General features: G+C 47.4%; 1 protein-coding gene across 1 annotated transcript in view; it reads right to left on the bottom strand.

Moving 5' to 3' along the window:
- Nucleotides 1-217: 217 nt before the first annotated feature.
- Nucleotides 218-19,089, bottom strand: part of FOXN1 (forkhead box N1) — a 29,574-nt gene continuing 10,702 nt past the window's right edge. Inside the window, exons 4-8 of the mRNA XM_056865186.1 lie at nt 16,894-17,021; nt 12,706-12,802; nt 5,944-6,151; nt 3,383-3,886; nt 218-480 (exon numbers count right to left, since the gene is read on the bottom strand). Of these exons, the coding sequence (XP_056721164.1) occupies nt 218-480; nt 3,383-3,886; nt 5,944-6,151; nt 12,706-12,802; nt 16,894-17,021 (1,200 nt within the window). The remainder of the gene's footprint in view (nt 481-3,382; nt 3,887-5,943; nt 6,152-12,705; nt 12,803-16,893; nt 17,022-19,089) is intronic.

Genomic DNA, 19,089 nt, shown 5'->3' with positions numbered 1-19,089 from the left:
AGTAGGCTTGTGTGGTTGACTGAGGCAAACATCAGCTTGCCTTTTAAAGGTTGTGGCCAACCTTGGTCTGTGAGTGTGTGTTTTACAAATGCTTCAAGCCGTGTTTGGGTCTAGAAGACGCTGGTTTTGTTCTGACGGTTCTTCATGTATTTCAGAGGTGGTGGCTGAAAGTGCCGGAATTGAATCCAGCTCGACCGAGACGTAACAATCTTGTGTCTCAGACCAGAGCGACGGCTTTGGATCCGGGGGTATTCAGGTAGGAAGAAGGCGATCCTGTGTCCAACTCCATGAAAGCAGAGTAAAGAGTGGTCAGTTGCACATCGGGCGCACTGTGGTGCGGAGCCCCGCTGTGGCTGTCGAAGCTGTTGCTGCTGTCCATCAGGCCCTGAGAAGCAAAGCATGGGGTTGACGCTGGAGATGACACGAGAACAAGGGGGTCAACCGCCAAACTGTCGTCTTTCAGCTCCTCCCAAAGGTTTCCTGCAGCCATAATAACAAAACATTCATGTGGTCAATGCACTCAAACTTTTGTCCCCCGCCCCCCACAGCTTCAAGATCCTGAACTGGCATGAGTTTTGTTTGGGTTCATGTCTTGAAGCTGTAGCTAGGGTTACAGACCCCCAAGTGGTATTCAAAGTACGCCTTATGCTGCAATAATAGTTACTACAAAGAAACAGCACTAGTGGTCTAATGAACAAAAATAAGGTGTTACCAGATCTGTATATACTAATTCGAATTATTTATCCAATTGATTTTAGTTAACATGGATCCAAGATCCAACAGGATACAAAGTACACAGTTCACAAAGATTTTCAGTTGCAAAAAATTGCAGAATAATTTTACAGTTGTATTTGTGCATGTAATAATTCATTGCACCAAAGATGCCACTGGATTCCAAAAAAGATGGGTTTCCGGTATTTCTCTACCCATTTCACCTATTCAGACTTCATCAATCCAAGAAATCCTTGGGTGGCTGCAGGACAAGGAGCTTTATCCAACAGTGATAGTATATTTCACTGATTTAAATGGGCGTCACAGTAAGTCGTACAATCTCCAACAACAACTGATCTCCAAGCGATAGAGATCAATTTACCTGGAGAAAATGGCCGCTTTGGAAAGTAGATTTTATGGCATTATACCCTGCTGAAGTTCCTCCTCTCCTCAAACCCCACCCTCCTCAGGCTTCGCCCCCAAAATCTCCAGATATTTCCCAACCCAGAGCTGGCCACCACAGCTGTAGCCAGCATGGGACCTAGAGATGCATCACCCCACCTGGAACATCAATTTGCCTAAGTTTTCTTTTTTAAAACAAGAAATAGTTGTTAAAAAATTTGACAGCTTTCAGAAGGAGAGCTTGGTCTTAGACTACCAGAACAACTGGTTAAAAACAAAACAAGTCATTCTCTTGAACTCCTGTGAGCGTAAGGAAAGGGATAACCTGAAGGAAGTTAGGATTTATTTAAGGAAGGTATTCAGCTCCTGAACTTGGGCATTTCTAACAATGAGTACGCACTAAACTACAGAGACCCTTGAACTGGGCAACAAGATGCTGCATAATGCAGGAGGTTGGGGAAAATAATTGGTTTTCCCACTTGTTAGGTGCTGGTAAGACACTTTGAATGCAACCAGTTTTGCTTTGTGGTCCCAATCTCCAGGCTATTGAGATTTTCGGCGTTCTTTGAAAAGGTTAATGAGCAGGTGGACAAGGGTGATCTGTAGGGTTGCCAGCCTCCAGTTGGTGGCGAGAGATCTCCCGCTATTACAGCTGATCTTCAGGCAACAGAGATCAGCTCCCCTGGAGAAAATGGCCGCTTTGGCAATTGGACTTTATGACATTGCAGTCCCTCCCCTCTCCAAACCCCGCCCTCCTCAGACTCCACCCCCAAAATCTCCAGGTATTTCCCAACCCGGAGCTGGCAACCCTAGTGATCTGGTAGTAGATTCAGGATGGACAAAAGGAAATACTTCTTTATTCATTGAGTAATTAATCCGTGGAACTCACTGCCAATTGATGGAGTGATGGCCATGAGCAATATTTTTTTGCCATCAAGATGCAGCTGATTTATGGCAACCCCATAGGGTTTTCAATGCAAAAGGCATTCAGAGGTGGTTTGCCATTGCCTGCCTCTGCATAGCCATGAGCATACACAGCTTTAAAAGGAGGCTAGGCAGATTCATGGAGGAGAGGTCCATCAGTGGCTATTAGCTATGGTGACTAAAGGGAACCTTATATAGAGGCGGTAAACCTCTGAATGCCAGCGATAAAACGCAACATCAGAGGAAGGCCTTGGCCCCTATGCCATTTATTTGCCCTATAGGGCACCTTGATGGGAGAAGGAGAGGAAGAAGGAGGGGCAGTGGCTCAGTGGCAGAGCATCTGCTTGGCATACAGAAGGTCCCAGGTTCAATCCCCGGCATCTCCAGTTAAAGAGACTAGGCAGGTAAGTGATGGGAAAGACCTCTGCCTGAGACCCTGAAGAGCCGTTGCCAGTCTGAGTAGACAATACTGACTTTGATGGACCAAGGATCTGATTCAGTATAAGGCAGCTTCATGTGTTCATGCATTCAAGGATGAGGAGAAGGAGAAGCAGCAGCAGCTGCACTACCACCACTTAAGGAAGAGTCAAACCGGCTTGCAATTGCCTTCCCTTCCCCTCCCCACAACAGACACCCTGTGAGATAGGTTGGGGTGAGAGAGCTCTAAGAGAGCTGTGACTAGCCCAAGGTCACCCAGCTGGCTTCACTTGTAGGAGTGCATCCTGAATGTAACAAGATGTTGGATTAGATGGACCCCTGGTTTGATCCAGCTGGGCTCACCTTATGAGACCCTGTTTTCTGGGCCAGGGGCTGCTAGCAGAGAGCAGCAGAACCCCTGTTCTGATCACATTTCCCATATGTGTTCTTCGGAATGGGGCGGGGGAGCAGAATCTTTGCACTGTGTGTGTGTGGTGGATATCAGCAGTCCAGTAAATTTTGCCCCGTTCCTATAACATGCTTTGACAACTTCCCAGACAGAGAAAGCACTACTGGGCCTTTCAATACCTAGAACAAAACTTCCCGTTTTTTCCTCTAACATTGCTGAGCAGAAATCAAACTGAAGTCCAATTTAAATTTCTGACAGCATCAGATTCCAAATACGTCAAGTCGCAACTGATTTATGGTGACCCCAGCAAACGGCTTTCAAGGCAAGCGAGAAGCAGAGGTGGTTTGCCATGGCTTTCCTCCGCAGAGCCTTCCTTGGGGGATTCCCATCCATGTACAGACCTTGCTTCGCTTCCGAGATCAGACAAGGACGGGCTATACCATGCCACCTTTCCTCCCCAGATTCCAGAGGGGTGAAAAAAAATCTCCCCCAAAGTAGACAAACAGCCCGGGAATTTACCTTGGAGGTCGAAATCAGTGAGAGAAGGATTGAGGGCGTCAACGTCGTTGCTGAGATCTCCTTCTGGCATAAAGAAGTCATGCACAGTCCGAGTGGCTGCGTGGTCTTTCATGGCACGTCCCGGAGGGGGTTGAGCGGGCAAGGGAGGCTGGTGGGCTGTGCTGGACAGCGCCCTGTGCTCCCCCGGTGCATCTACAGGTGGGAGAAGCGCTTGAGGGCTGTCGGGTAACTGCTGTACAAAGGTGGGAGACAGTGGAGCAAAACCTGGTGCCGCTCGGTAGCAGGAAGTCTGTTGACCCCGGAGAATGTTTGGCACAGGGCTCTTGACCGGTGCTGGTCCTTGTCTGGAAAGAACATGTGCGGGCTGTGCTGCAGAGATGGGTGGCTCGCACAGAGAGGGATGCTGGAGCGGCACAGGCCCAGGGACCGGGGGAGTCAGGCTGCAACCCGCCAGGGAAGATCTCGACTTTTCATTCTTGCCTCTGATCAGTGTGTCCAGTTCTTCTGCGAGGCAAAATTGGAACAGAGGTTTTTTGTTTGTTTGTGCATTTGAAGAAGAAGAGTTGATTTTTATACCTGATTTTCTTTACCTTTAAGGATACTCAAAAAGGTAAAAAGGTTAAGGTCCCCTGTGCAAGCACCAGGTCATTCCTGACCCATGGGGTGACGTCACATCCCGACGTTTACTAGGCAGACTTTGTTTATGGGGTGGTTTGCCAGTGCCTTCCCCAGTCATCTTCCCTTTACCCCCAGCAAGCTGGGTACTCATTTTACCAACCTCGGAAGGATGGAAGGCTGAGTCAACCTTGAGCTGGCTACCTGAAACCAACTTCTGTCGGGATCGAACTCATGTCACGAGCAGAGCTGGGACTGCAGTACTGCAGCTTACCACTCTGCACCATGGGGCTCCCTAAGGATACTCAAACCAGCTTATAATTGCCTTCCCTTCCTCTCCCCACAACAGGCACCTTGTGAGGTAGGTGGGGATTGAGAGAGTTCGGAGAGAACTATGACTGGCCCAAGGTCACCCAGCAGTCTTCATGCGGAGGAACGGGGGAATCAAACCCGGTTCTCCTGATTAGAGTCTGTCACTCTTAACCACTATACCACGCTGGCTAATACCAAGCCCCGTGAGTGGAACAATTAAGAACCACACTAAATAAAACTGGCTCTACTTGAAAGCAGGAACCAGTGTGGCATAATGGGTGAAAGTGGTGGACTCTAATTTGGAGAACAGGGTTCGATTCCCCACTCCTCCACATGAAGTCTGCTGGGTGACTTTGGGCCAGTCACAGTTCTCTCAGAACTCTCTCAGCCCACGCGGAGGCAGGCAATGGCAAGCCACCTCTGAATGTCTCTTGCCTCGAAAACCCTACAGGGTTGCTGTAAGTCAGCTGTGACTTGACAGCACACACACACTACCTGAAAGTCCTGGCCACCAATATAGTCCAAACTGAGACTAATACATAAATGCTGTCAAGTCACAACAGAAAGCGGGGGGCTTTCAAGGCAAGTGGTCAAGTAGAGGTGGCTTTCCACTGCTTTCCCCTACAGAGTCTTCCTTGGTGGTCTCCCATTTAAACAGCAACCCTGCTTAGCTTCCGAGCTCTGATGAGATTGGACTATACCATACCATTCCACATAATGCAGTATCGCCAACCTGCGGCTGGGGCCTGGAGATCTCCTGGTATTACAACTGATCTTCAGACGAGACAGATCAGTTCTCCTTGAGGACATGGTAGTGTTGGCAGGTGGACTCTATGGTATTATAGCTGTTGAACTCCCTCCTCAAATTCCACCCTCCCCCAGGCTCCCCCCCCCAAATCTCCAGGTATTAGCATCAGGCATAACACCTTGACTGCACTAACTTCGGAAACATTCACAGCTCCTTTACATCTTTGGCAACGGCAGGCATCTTAGAATCATAGAGTTGGAAGGGGCCATACAGGCCATCTAGTCTAACCCCTTGCTCAATGCAGGATCCGCCTAGAGCATCCCTGACAAGTGTTTGTCCAGCCTCTGCTTGAAGACTGCCAGTGGAGGGGAGCTCACCACCTCCCTAAGTAGCTGATTCCACTGTCGAACAACTCTTGTGTGTGTGTGTGTGTGTGAAGTGCCATTAAGTCGCAGCTGACTTATGGCGACCCCTTTTGGGGTTTTCATGGCAAGAGACTAACAGAGGTGGTTTGCCAGTGCCTTCCTCTGCACAGCAACCCTGGTATTCCTTGGTGGTCTCCCATCCAAATACTAACTAGGACTGACCCTGCTTAGCTTCTGAGATCTGATGAGATCAGGCTAGCCTGGGCCATCCAGGTCAGGGCCGAACAACGCTTACTGTAAAAAAAATAAATGTTTCCTAATATACAGCCGGTACCTCTCTGCGTTGCATGAAGAAATACTTCCTTTTCTCTGTTTTGAATCTCTTACCCTCCAGCTTCAGCAGATGACCCCTCGTTCCAGTATTATGAGAGAGGGAGAAAAGCTTCTCCCTGCCCTCTCCCTCCCTGCCCAAAGGCTCTGTGGGCTGCAGCTGAGCAGGGTGCGAGCGTGCTCTCGCCTACCTGGCTTGGCCATGCTTTTCCTCACAGCCATCGGGTCTTTCCGCTTCCATTTCTGCAGCTCCTCCTGCATCTTATCGATCTTGGCAGGGTTCAGGGCCCACAGGCAGCCTTTTCGAGAGGAGCTGCCGGACTTATTTTCGACTTTTTCAAAGCACTTGTTCAGGGATAAGTTGTGGCGGACGGAGTTCTTCCAGCCGTCGGGAGCGGTCTAGGACAGCAAGCAGAAAGGGGTGTGAGTGCCCGGAGAAAAGGCCATGGCGCTGTGGCTCACAGGTCTTTTATGTTTGGTTGTTTCCCTCGCCGTCACCCCTCCGACAACTTCAGGTCTTTATTTTGATGATGCATGCCGTTTCCGACTTTCAGAGTTCGCCTTGCTCTCCCCCTGCCTTTCCCTGCGTTTTGCTCGAGTTTTCAGAGACCTGTTTTATCTCAAATTTGAAAACATGGGCAAAACGTGGGGAAACGCACGGGGAGAGTGAGGCGACCTCTGAGGGTTTGAAACGGCATGCATACTCAAAACAGACACCCAAAGCCGTCAGAGGGGTGACCACGAGGGAAACAGCCGTGCATAAAAGGAAGAGCCCCCACCCCTGCCCATTGAGTTATTATTCCTAAAATGTCATGGGATGAATGGTAATGTGTCTCGTAGACTAAAGCAAAGGAGAATTGGATGTGTCAAAAGAGAGAGCTTGCCAACCTCCAGGTGGGGCCTGGAAATCTCCCAGAATAACCATCGATCTCCAGATGACAGAGATCAGTTCCCCTGGGGAAAACGGCTGCTCTGGAGGGTGGATTCTATGTCAAATCCCTCGCTTACCGAAACCCTGCCTTCTCCAGCCTCCACTACCCAAAATCTCCAGAAATTGCCCAAGCTGGACTTGGCAACCCAAAGTGAGATTGACATGGTCCAGGTCCTGAGTTTTGTTTAGAGGAGTCTTGAAAACCTTCTCAGTTTGCATGAAAGGCTGCAGTACTGTGACATGAACGCAGGAAGCTGCCTTATATTGAATCAGCCCCTCGGTCCATCAAAGTCAGTATTGTCTACTCAGACGGCAGCAGCTCTCCAAGGTCTCAGGCAGAGGTCTTTCACATCATCTACTGGCCTGGTCCCTTTAACTGGAGATGCCAGGGATTGAACCTTTTGTGTTTCTTTTAGTTGTTGTGTGCAGTTGTTTGAGCTTTTTGAATCATCTTTTATTATTCCGGGGATTTCTAAGCATTTGTCTCTGTTATGACACTTGTATACAACTGAGTTAAAAATAGGCCCCAATTTTACCAGTGACATGTTTATCAAATTTCATTTGTCTGGTCCAGGGGAAAAAGCTGAACTCATGTCAGAAACTAGAACTTTTATGGGGCTGTGAAATTTGTAATAGATAAAAGGTGCCCCTCTGCCATGGAAGGGCATCGGCTGAATGTTTCAGCAGAGAAGAAAGAAACCCATAATGCTGTTTCTTGCCTCAATGGCATATGGTAAAAAGGTAAAGGTCCCCTGGGCAGGCACTGGGTCATGGGGTGACGTCACATCCCGACGTTTAGTAGGCAGACTATGTTTATGGGGTGGTTTGCCAGTGCCTTCCCCAGTCATCTACACTTTACCCCCAGCAAGCTGGGTACTCATTTACCGACCTCGGAAGGATGGAAGGCTGAGTCAACCTCGAGCCGGCTACCTGAAACCGACGTCTGTCGGGATCGAACTCAAGTCGTGAGCAGAGCTTTTGACTGCAGTACTGCAGCTTAACACTCTGCGCCACGGGGCTTCTAATGGCATATGGTGCAACCCCAAAAGGACCTATAACCACATTAAAATACCATGCTAATGAGCTGTGCCCTTTCTCGGTTGGAGTGACTCAGTTGTAGATTCAGGAAAAAGACACATATGATGAGCCATGTCAGTTTTATAAATAGGAATAACCCAGCTATACTTGGGGAACATGGAATCCTACGACGTGAAGTCATACAATTATAATCCATTAGGCAAATGATTGTTTTGGGTAAACACAACATCCCTGGGTCATTTAGGAGTGAGTTCTACACCACGAACATTATTCACCAGTGAAAAAGCAGCCTGTCCCTAAGACTCCAAAACAGAGTACCATTTATAAGTCCTGCAGCTCACTATTAATTTATAAAATATAATACATATTAAATCCCAAATGCTAAAGACAACAAAACCAGCCAAAACAACCAACCCTGGGAAATGAAGATCAACACATTTAAATTGTGCTTGGAAGATCCAGAGCGACCCTGGTACCAAAGGTACACATGAACACATGAAACTGCTGCCTTCTACTGAACCAGACCCCTGGTCCATCCAAGTCAGTATTGTCTACTCAGACCGGCAGCAGCTCTCCAGGGTCTCAGGCAGAGGTCTTTCACATCACCTACTTGCCCAGTGCCTTTAACTGGAGATGCTGGGGATTGAACTTGGGACCTTCTGCATGCAAAGCAGAGGCTCTACCACTGAGTCATAGCCCCTCACTGGTACAAAACATTGCTGGAGGAGGCAGGGCATAGTCCAGAAAGTTTCCTTGAGTAGAGGAGAGCAGCTGGACAATGCAATCTTCCTTGGCCAGTCAAGTTAAAAACTCAGACTCAAAACCAGGAAGTTACTTTGCCTGAGCAATACTAAGATAAAATAGAGAACGCTATAAGCCAATTTTTGGGGGAGGAAGGGCAGGGGATAAATAAAGAAAGTAAATAAATAATACACACCAATTATCTCTATAAAATAGCACACATTATCCCCCCAATCCCTTTTAATTCATATTCTCTGTGGTTATTAGATAAATAACAGTCCCTCCTTCCCCTCAGGGAAAGCTCACAAAGCAGTTAATGATGCAAGATTAGGATGGAAAATTGAAGGGAAAAAATCCATGCACAGACACAGAATTTTCGAAATACATGCTTGGAGCAACATAGCCGGTTGTGCGATTTTTGTGCCATCAAAGAAAGGTGTGCAGCAAGAGGTGTGTGCGTTCCACAGCCTCTGAACAATGTGAAGACCCTGTAGGATTGCTGGGGCTCAGTTGAACCCTAACCCTAACTCAAAACATGATGCCTTCCCCTAACAATTGCTTGATAGGTCCCATAATCCCTTGCAACTATTATAGATATATTGTTAGAACATTATATCTATATATATTATAACATATAACAATATGTGTTGCAGGTTTTCTGAATTCCATGCTTTCATTTTAGAAAATGTAAGTCTCTAATCCCCTCTATTGCAAAGCAGAAGAGGACAGAGACTTACTTTTAAAAAAGAAAAGAAAAGCTGGGATTCGGAGAACCTGTTGTATCATTATTTTGATATAACTATATTAAATGGTTAGTCTGTTAAACAATGTGAAAAAGCCCCAGCTAAGGTTGCCAGATCCCCCCTCGGCTCCGACGGGAGGTTTTTGGGATGGAACTGAGCCAGGGATTGCATGTGAGAGGCAAAAGGCCTGTTGCGATGCAGCGCTTCCAGGTGTAAACCGGAAGTGATGCGATGACGTTGGCGTGGCCACGTGTGCACGCAATCCCCGCTTCCAAGCTGGGCACTGGATTGGCGGGCAATTGCCCACCAATCGAAGGCCATTTTTACATGGTAATTAGTAGCGTGTTCCAGGCTGAATTTTGCACGCTGAACCGTCATTCCGGAAGTGACTGTGAAGCCGGCACAGACCTGCTTCGCATTACAAAAGAGCCCACTTAGCGTGAACTTTTGTCTTTGCTCCGCCGCTGCTGCGAAGAATAACCAGAGGGAACCATGCAAAACAACAGCGGTGCGTTACCTATGTCCATGCGAATGGCTATGCAAACGAACGAAGGAGCAGGCGAGTGTGTGTGTGTGTGTGTGTGGAATTTCTCCTTTTGCGTCGGGACCGTGAACAGGCATTTTTAAAAAGAGCTTTGAACGAGCTTCAAAATTGACCATGCATAAATGGCCTAAACAACCTGGCAATCCTAGCCTCAGCAGCCCAGAAAAGGCTGGCGGGATGGACGCTGCTGGGAGACTGGAGAGGAGGAAACTTGCCATGTGGAAGTCCCATCGCTGCCAAGCTATATAAACAATCGCACGAGCTACAAGGAAACCACACAAGCCAGTCCCCTTGTGGAAACCACTCGATAAGCAGAAAGGGGTTGAACTCAAACCCATAACTCACTTTTATTCTCCCAAGCACCTTCTCTTTGAGCCCGGCACCCTCTTGATCTTTAGAAAGTTATGGAATCTTGCACAATCCCTTCCCTTTTAAAGCTGGCTCTTACAGAGAAGGGAGAGGTACTTCAAAGAGCAGAGCTGTGTAAATTTCATTCCTTTTTTTTCCAGGGACGTGGGAGTTGGATTGTTGTGTTTCAACTAGAAAGGAGGCAGTTGCGTCATCCCGAGTTGCGAGGGCCGCGCACCCAAAGGTGAATTGGACAGTAGTTGTGTCACTGCTGTTTTCACAGTCTGTGGGGTGGTTGGACTGTATCATCCCAAATTAATTGCTGCCCCACCCCTTGGCTCTCTGCTCTGGGAGCGACCGAGTATTTTTCCTTGGTTCCTCAAGAAATTCGCAAGGCTTGGTTTCACAAGGTACCGAACGTAAGCAGGCGAGAGAACAGCCCAGGGGAACTGCCCACCTAGAAGGGGCAACCAAGATTTATTGTATGATGTAATTTTTTTAAAAAATTACCCCACATACTTAAAAATGGGTAAGTGGTCCATTTCGTGGACTGCCAAAAAAACAAAAAACAAATCAATGGGTTATAGATCAAATCAAGCCTGAACTGACCCTAGAAGCTAAAATGACTAAACTGCAGCTATCGTATTTTGGTCACACCATGAGACGACAAGAGTCACTAGAAAAGACAGTCATGCTAGGAAAAGTTGAGGGCAGCAGGAAAAGAGGAAGACCCAACAAGAGATGGATTGACTCAATAAAGGAAGCCACAGCCTTCAATTTGCAAGATCTGAGCAAGGCTGTCAAAGATAGGACATTTTGGAGGACTTTCATTCATAGGGTCGCCATGTCGGAAGCGACTTGACGGCACTTAACACACACACACAAGTGGTCCATAGGGGAAAAAATTAATCAGGAAAACAGGTCCACTAAATTTTCCTAAAGGAGCTGAGTGGGTCTCCTTGGCAGGGAGTCCAGATAAGGTTGTCAACCTCGAGGTGGGAGCCCAGAGATCTCCCAGAATTACAACTGATCTCCAACCCATGGGGATCAGTTCCCCTGGAGAAAATGGCGGAGGGTGGAATCTATGGCCTGGTATACCCTGCTGAGGTCCCACTCTTCCCAAACTCTGTCCTCTCCATCTGCAGATCTCCAGGAATTTTCCAACCCAGAGCTGGCAACCCTAAGTCCGCATCCCGACCTAGAAGACCTGGCTCTAAATCATGGTTTCTCTAAAATATGGTTTTTTTGAGCAGGACCCTACCCACTAGCATACATCAAGCGACTGGCTGGGGCTGAGGTGGCAGGACCGGTGGCGGATCTGCTATGACACTAATGAAGCTTAAGCTTCAGGGCCCCTAATCCTGGTGGTGCCCTGAAGCAACTTTTGTTTTAATGAGTGATTTTTTCAACAAAGTCGATGGAGGTTTTTTTTAACGTGTTTGTTATTAAAATAAGGCTATTTTAGTGATTGAATCATAAGCCAATGGGTTGAAGTACTTAACACTGACCTTAGAATATGCTCTAATAACCATTTCATATGGCCTCAAAATGTACTTAACACTGACCTTAGAATATGCTCTAATAACCATTTCATATGGCCTCAAAATGTCCCTGTAATTGGTCAAATTTCAAAATTTTCTTGGGGGTTTCCAGTGCCCCAAACCCCAGCTGTATGGGCTTGCTGAGTTCCCCAGAATCTATTCATAGCCTACATTTTGGCAGCTGGATCCTTGAATGGGATGGGATGGAATGGGAAATTACTGGAGATTTGGGGTGGCGTTTGGGGAGGGAAGGCAGCTCAGCTGGGATGTGATGCCATAGAGTTTGCCCTCTGCATCTGCCTTTCCTTCCAGGGGAACTGATCTCAGCAGTCTGGAGATCAATTGTAATTCCATGAGATAGGGTTGCCAACCTCCAGGTACTAGCTGGAGGTACTCCTGCTATTACAACTGATCTCCAGCTGATAGAGATCAGTTCCCCTGGAGAAAATGGCTGCTTTGGCAATTGGGCCCTATGGCATTGAAGTCCCTCCCCTCCTCAGGCTCCACCCCAAAAACCTCCCGCCGGTGGCGAAGAGGGACCTGGCAACCCTATTGCCTATATGAAGACCTCAGCCAGCAGCCTTTGGGATTCAGCCTGCTCTAGGGTTGCCAGGTCCTTCTTTGCCACCTGCGGGAGGTTTTTGGTATGGAGCCTGAGGAGGGCGGGGTTTGGGGAGGGGAGGGATGTCAATGCTATAGAATCCAATTGCCAGGGCAGCCATTCTCTCAGGGGGAACTGATCTCTATTGGCTGGAGATCAGTTGCAATAGCAGGAGATCTCCAGCTAGTACCTGGAGGTTGACAACCCTAGCCTGCACGGAGGCTTGGCTTGCTTCCAGTTGCCTGCAGTGCATTTGGGGTCAAGCGGTTGCATAAAGTGAACTCAACCAGACCAGCCCCCAAGAACCCAAACGCCTGTCTAAACAGGAATGATTTGGCTTACTTCCTAAAAGCCGAAGTGTCCTGTCAATCGGGGACTTTGACTGACGCACCCTCAGCCTTCAGGTCTGCCTCACCAGAAAGTATCAAAACACCGGCAGAGCAAGACGCAGCTTCAAGCAGCTCACCTTGAAGTAAGGAAAGTGTTCGGTCATGAAATTGTAGATCTCGCTGACGGGGAGGCTTCCGGTCTTGCTGTTCTTTAGTGCCATGAAGATGAGAATGCTGGGGAACAGGAGAAGGGGCCATCAGCACAGGCCAAAAATTGAAGGAGAACACCCCCCCCCCCGAGCTAAGGTTACGCCACAAAAGGGGAGTCCGCTGTAACAAAATATGACACAAATCCAGCAGCACCTTTAAAGACTACAACATAGGGTTGCCAACTTCCAGGTACTGTATAAAGCACTTGTTCCCAACCGGGGATCCGTGGACCCCCAGGGGTCCATGAGAACTAAATTAAGGTTCGCGAAACAAAGTTATAAACCCATAATAAATTAATATTTTCAATTAAAAGTTCTCTATTATAAAAATATATTCAAATATTATTCTAAGTTTAATGTTTAACAGTTATGATTAAAGTTTATTTTCAAATTCTCAGAATTTTTATTTTGAACGTTGGGTCCCTGCACTGAACAAAAAAGTCCTAGTGGTCCTTGGTCAAAAAAAGGTTGGGAACCACTGGTATAAAGTAATAGTATAAAGCTCTCAATGCTTATCAAAATGCTATATTATACTTGTTACAAACATGTGGTGAATACGTACAGAGTGTCCAAATTTATACAATTCTATACAGTGTGACAACTAAGACAATACAAAACATAAAGACAGAGAAACGAAGTAGCTATATCTCTTTGCTACAATAGTATCAAAATGAATTATATTTCAGTTCAGTTAATAACTTTTTCTTTTCTTTTATAAATTTTGTTTCAATCATCAACTTCTTCAAGGGAACATGGAAGGAAGCATATTGAAAAAAATGGAAACGCTCTCCGGATGAACAATCACGCTTTCACTACCAAAGGCAGCTTCTTCAGCCAATAGCTTCACATATATTGTTGTTCTTTATTTGCCATCAATTAAGGTATAGAATTATTCAGTGGTTCAGGTTCTCAGTGTGCCCGGCTGGCTGCTAATCTGTTTGTTGCTGTATACAATGTAGCAATGTAGATCTCCAGCCGATAGAGATCAGTTCACCTGGAGAAAATGGCCGCTTTGGCAATCAGACTCTATGGCATCGAAGTCCCTCCCCTCTCCAAACCCTGCCCTCTTCAGGCTCCGCCCCAAAAACCTCCCACCGGTGGCGAAGAGGGACCTGGCAACCCGACTACAACATGAGCTTTCGTGAGTCAGAGCTAGGGTTGCCAATCTCCAGGTGGTGCCTAGAGATCTCCCGCTATTATGCCTAATCTCCAGGCAATAGATATTAGTTCACCTGGAGAAAATGGCTGCTTTGGAAGGTGGACTCTATGGCATTATACCTTGCTGAAGTCCCTCCCTTCCCCAAACCCTGCATTCCCCAGGTTCCACCCACAAAATCTCCAAGTATTTCCCAACCTGGAGCTGGCCAGAGCTCACGTCTTCAGATACGTGGACAGCTAATCGTTTTAGGAATACTTATAGGGAAAGTTGCAGAAACGGGACAGGAGGAGCGGAGGCAGAGAGGGTCGGTGAAAATCCCCTCATGAACCTTTCAAGTGTAACTCTCTGTTGTTGGGAACGAAAAGGGAATTAAGAGAGAAGTCAGATGTCCAAGCCTCTCTAGGGATACAAATAAACCAACGAGGTAGGACAAATACAACTGCTCAAGGGAAAGGACTTTGCAATTTAAGAAAATTAACCAACAGCAATACAAGGCTAGGATTTTGGGGTATAGCCTGGGGAGGGAGAGGTTTGGTGAGGGGAGGGACCACAACGGGGTGCCATGCAATGTAGAGATCTGTTGTAATTCCAGGAGATCTCCAGGCCGCACTTGGAGACAGGTGACCCTATAAAGACCACAACACTGCTTGGCTTCAGCAGCATTGTGTGCCTTCCAAGTGTTCCACCAAGGGTTGCCAACCTTCAGGTGTGCCCTGGAGAACTCCATGAATTACTTCTGACATCCAGATAAGATGTATCAGTTCCCCTGGAGAAAATGGCTGCTTTGGAGGGTGGACTGTACGGCATTATACCTTCCCTAAACCTTGCTCAGGCGCTATCCCCCAATCCCCAGGAATTTCCCAGTCTAGTGTTGGCAACCTAGCATTATTTATAAATCTCGAGATTTCATCCAAAACATAGAATTAATAATTCTAAGTGTAACTAACAGAAGCAGCAGCATTAGGTTTGCCAACTTCCAGGTAGTAGCCAGAGATCTCCTGCTATTACAACTGATCTCCAGCCAACAGAGTTCAATTCACCTGGAGAAAATAGATGCCTTGGCAATTGGACTCTATGGCATTGAAGTCCTTCCCCTACCCAAACCATGCCCTCCTCAGGCTCTGCCCCCAAGACATCCCACCGGTGGCAAAGAGGGACCCAGCAGTCCTAAGCAGCATGGACACTCTTCTTACTAAACTGCATTGGTTTTGCTCCATTAAAACAAAACCCAAAAAAATCAGTAAAATTGGAACATAATTTGGCAGAACCAGCCAAGCCCCACAGAAGCCTCAGCCAAGTCTCTGTACATCTTTCACTAACATCCATGGGCCGCTAGAAGCCTCTCTGCAAGCTCTGGCCTAGCTGCTTCTGCTTGGGGCCTCCTGACCCCCTGGCTTGCAGGCTTCAGCTTGTGCCGAGCCCTCCATGCATGCAAGGACGCTGGCTAAAGACACTCAGGCCTTCAGGGAGGCCAAAAGCTTGTCCCAACACAGATGTTTTGGCCTGCTTCCTAACAGCTGAGAATGGTGAGCATTGGCCGGCTTCTCATTGCAACTCAAGTTACTCCTGCAGGGCGTGGGGTAGGGTTGCCAGTCTCTCTTTGCCACTGGCGGGAGGTTTTTGGGGTGGAGCCTGAGGAGAGTGGGGTTTGGGGAGGGACTTCAATGCCATAGAGTCCAATTGCCAAAGCGGCCATTTTCTCCAGGTGAATCGATCTCTGTTGGCTGAAGATCAGTTGTACTAGCAGGAGATCTCTAGCTAGTACCTGGAAGTTGGCAACCCAAGGGTGGGGGTAGGGTTGCCAGGTCCCTCTTCGCCAGCAGCGGGAGGTTTTGGGGGCAGAGCCTGAGGAGGGCAAGGTTTGGGGAGGGGAGGGACTTCAGTGCCATAGAGTCCCATTGCCAAAGCGGCCATTTTCTCCAGATGAACCAATCGCTATCAGCTAGAGATCAGTTGTAATAGTAGGAGATCTCCAGCTAGTAACTGGAGGTTGGCAACCCTCAGTGGGGGTGGCCTTTGGATTGGGGTCTTCTTACTGACTGATGGTAGGGTTGCCCACCTCCAGGTGCGGCCTGGAGATCTCATGGAATTACAATTGATCTCCAGACTGCTGAGATCAGGTCCCCTGGAGGGAATGGCAGATGCAAATTCTCTGGCATCACATCCCAGCTAAGCTCCCTTCCCTCCCCAAACTCCACCCCCAAATCTCCAGTAATTTCCCATCCCAGAGTTGGTAACCCTATTGAAAGGATAGGGCACTAGCCCATTCCTTTGTCAGTGTTATGGGTTTGTTTAGAGTTGCCAGGTTCCCCCGGCCTAGGGTTGCCAACTAGCTGGAGATCTCCTGCTGTTACAACTGATCTCCATCCAGTAGAGATCAGTTCACCTGGGGAAAATGGCTGCTTTGGCAACTGGACTCTATGGCATTGAAGTCCCTCCCCTCCCCAAACCCCACTTCCTCAGGCTCCGCCCCCAAAACCTCCCACCAGTAGCGACGGCGACTTGGCAACCCTACCCCTGCCACTGGTGAGGGATGGTGGAGTAGAATTGCCATATTAGGGTTGCCAGGTCTCCCCTGGCCACTGGCGGGGAATGGGGGTAGGGTTGCCAGCTCCAGGTTGGGAAACTCCTGGAGATTTGGGCCTGGGTTGGACAGGGACCTCAGTGGGGTACAATGCCGCAGAGTCCACCCTCCAAAGCATCCATTTTCTCCAGGAGAGCTGATCTCTGTAGTCTGGAGATGACCTGTAATTCCAGGGGATCCCCAGGTCCCACCTGGGGGCTGGCACCCCCAAGGTTTGTTGCCTCTCCCTGGTGCTGGGGTGAGGTGTCTGCTGCTTGACAAGGCAACTCCTGTTGGTTGGGAAGTCAAAATATTATGAAGAGGCAGAAGCCTTAGGGGGGGGGGGAAATGGTAATCTTTGAGGAAGAGGATGAAAGTGCAGACGACCTCTTACCTGTATGAGTAGATGGGCTTTGGAAACAGCAGCTGTTGGTGTTCCTGGTTGCTTTGAGGGGCTATTCTTTGGTAGGGGTAGTGAGATGCAGAGATGTAGGTCACAGGATAACTGCCTCCAGGGGAATACTGGCAAGAGAATGGAAAGCAATGCAAAGTGGTTTAGACTATGGGTATATATATGATCTCCAGACTGCAGGGATCAACTCTTTCCAGGCTTCGCTCCCAAATCTCCAAGAATTTCCCAACCCAGAGTTAGCAACCCTAACTGAAAGGGATGGTTAAGAATATTTTTTTACTTTTCATTTACTTATAAAATGCCTGGGTCATTTCCCGAGTTACTGGGGGGAAATTGACAAAGACAATTGACAAAGAAAGTAATTCTTAAACAGACTCAAGAAAACAAGCAATGTAGCAATGTGGCTTTAAAATTGTCAGTTCAGGCTGTGTGTAAACTTCCGAAAGAGGAGGAAAGTTGGAAATTCTTTTTCAAAAGCTGTCCTAAACCTTCCACCTTTTGGGTGCTCCTCAAGTCTAGTCTTCTGGGAGAAGAGAAAAAGTTCTTTCCCCTGATCCTCCTCCTCCTCATGCATCATATATCTACTTCCAAACTGGGCCATAGATTGTGCATCAAAAAATCCACAGAATGGAGCCTGAGACACACAAGATGATTTCTTTCCAAACCTGAAGGAGGCCCCAGGTTTGCAGAAAAATCTGATATCTTTTAAAAAAAATACATTGGGGGATTAAAATAGGGTTGTCAGGTCCCTCTTTGCCACTGGCGGGAAGTTTTTTGGGCAAAGCCTGAAGAGGGTAGGGTTTGGGGAGGGGAGGGACTTCAATGCCATAGAATCCAATTGCCAAAGTGGCCATTTTCCCCTAGGGGAACTGATCTGCATCAGCTGGAGATCAGTTGTAATAGCAGGAGATCTCCAGCTAGTACCTAGAGATTGGCAACCCTAGATTAAAATGTTCCCAAATATTTAAAAAAGTGCCCACTGGGGCTACGTCCTGAGATCTCAGGGCCACTGGTGGGGTGGGGGTTGTTGGGCCGAAACTCTATGGTTTACCATAGAGATTTGGGCAAATGCTAGAGCATCACCCCAATGTGTTGATACCACTTCCAGTTTTCACAGGAAGTGATGTTGTGACATTGGGGAGGATGCCCATTCCCCTCACCACCCCAGCAAGCAACAACAGGGGCATCAGGCTGCCAGTGGAAGAGACTTGGTATCGTTCAACTGCAACAAAACCTTGGTTTTGGTAAAGCAAAGCTGGGAGGGGAGTGTGGATTTGGAATCCAAAACCGCCCTGGAAAAGGTCCTGTCCCCCTCCATGGTCATGACCGCTAATGGAGGAGGCAGCAACCACCAGTGACTCAGTACACACACAACTCAGCTGGGCCTAGGGTTGCCAACTTTCAGGTACTGATCTAAATGAGACAGTAGTAGGCAATAATAATCAACCAATAGACCAAGATAGCAAATGGCATAGATAGCAGAACTATCACTGTATTACGATGATTATAAACATAAATAAACAAACCAAGCTAGGCAACCGAGGTTACAAAGCAAAAGTAGCAAGGACAATGTAGCGAAAAAATTCAGCAAAGGCTGACAATGAATATACAAAAGTTTGGAGCTCCCAAACGGGCTGCTATCTGGCTCTTAAAGGGGAAGTCAAATGAAACAAGATAAATCAACGGATTAAATACTGATTTTGATTTATCTTGTTTCATTTGACTTCCCCTTTAAGAGCCATGTTCCACCTTGCAGCTGTTTTCATTTGAGCTTTTCATTCGAGCCTTCTATTTGAGCTTGTCATTTCCAGTCTTTCTCACGTATGAACTTTGGGAGCTCCAAATTTATCCTAGGAATTGTATATTTAAGCCCTTGTGGTAAGTTATAATATTTATATGAAATAATTATAGTTCACTATAAAGGTTGTTATGCACTTTTGTATTCTTATGTATATATTTTGTATCAGCCTGATGAAGCTACCGTTTGTAGCGAAAACGCTAGAATACTTCCGGAGCCGTGTTACCATCTAGATCTCCGTCGCCTGAAGAAATTGAAACTGACTAGAATTTCATTCTGTGCTTCGCATGAACTTTTGTATATTCATTGTCAGCCTTTGCTGAATTTTTTCGCTACATTGTCCTTGCTACTTTTGTTTTGTAACCTCAGTTGCCTAGCTT

This window comes from Euleptes europaea, chromosome 19 (assembly GCF_029931775.1).
Source record: "Euleptes europaea isolate rEulEur1 chromosome 19, rEulEur1.hap1, whole genome shotgun sequence".
In the NCBI taxonomy this organism is placed as follows: domain Eukaryota; kingdom Metazoa; phylum Chordata; class Lepidosauria; order Squamata; family Sphaerodactylidae; genus Euleptes; species Euleptes europaea.
This window is presented reverse-complemented; position numbering and strand designations above follow the sequence as displayed.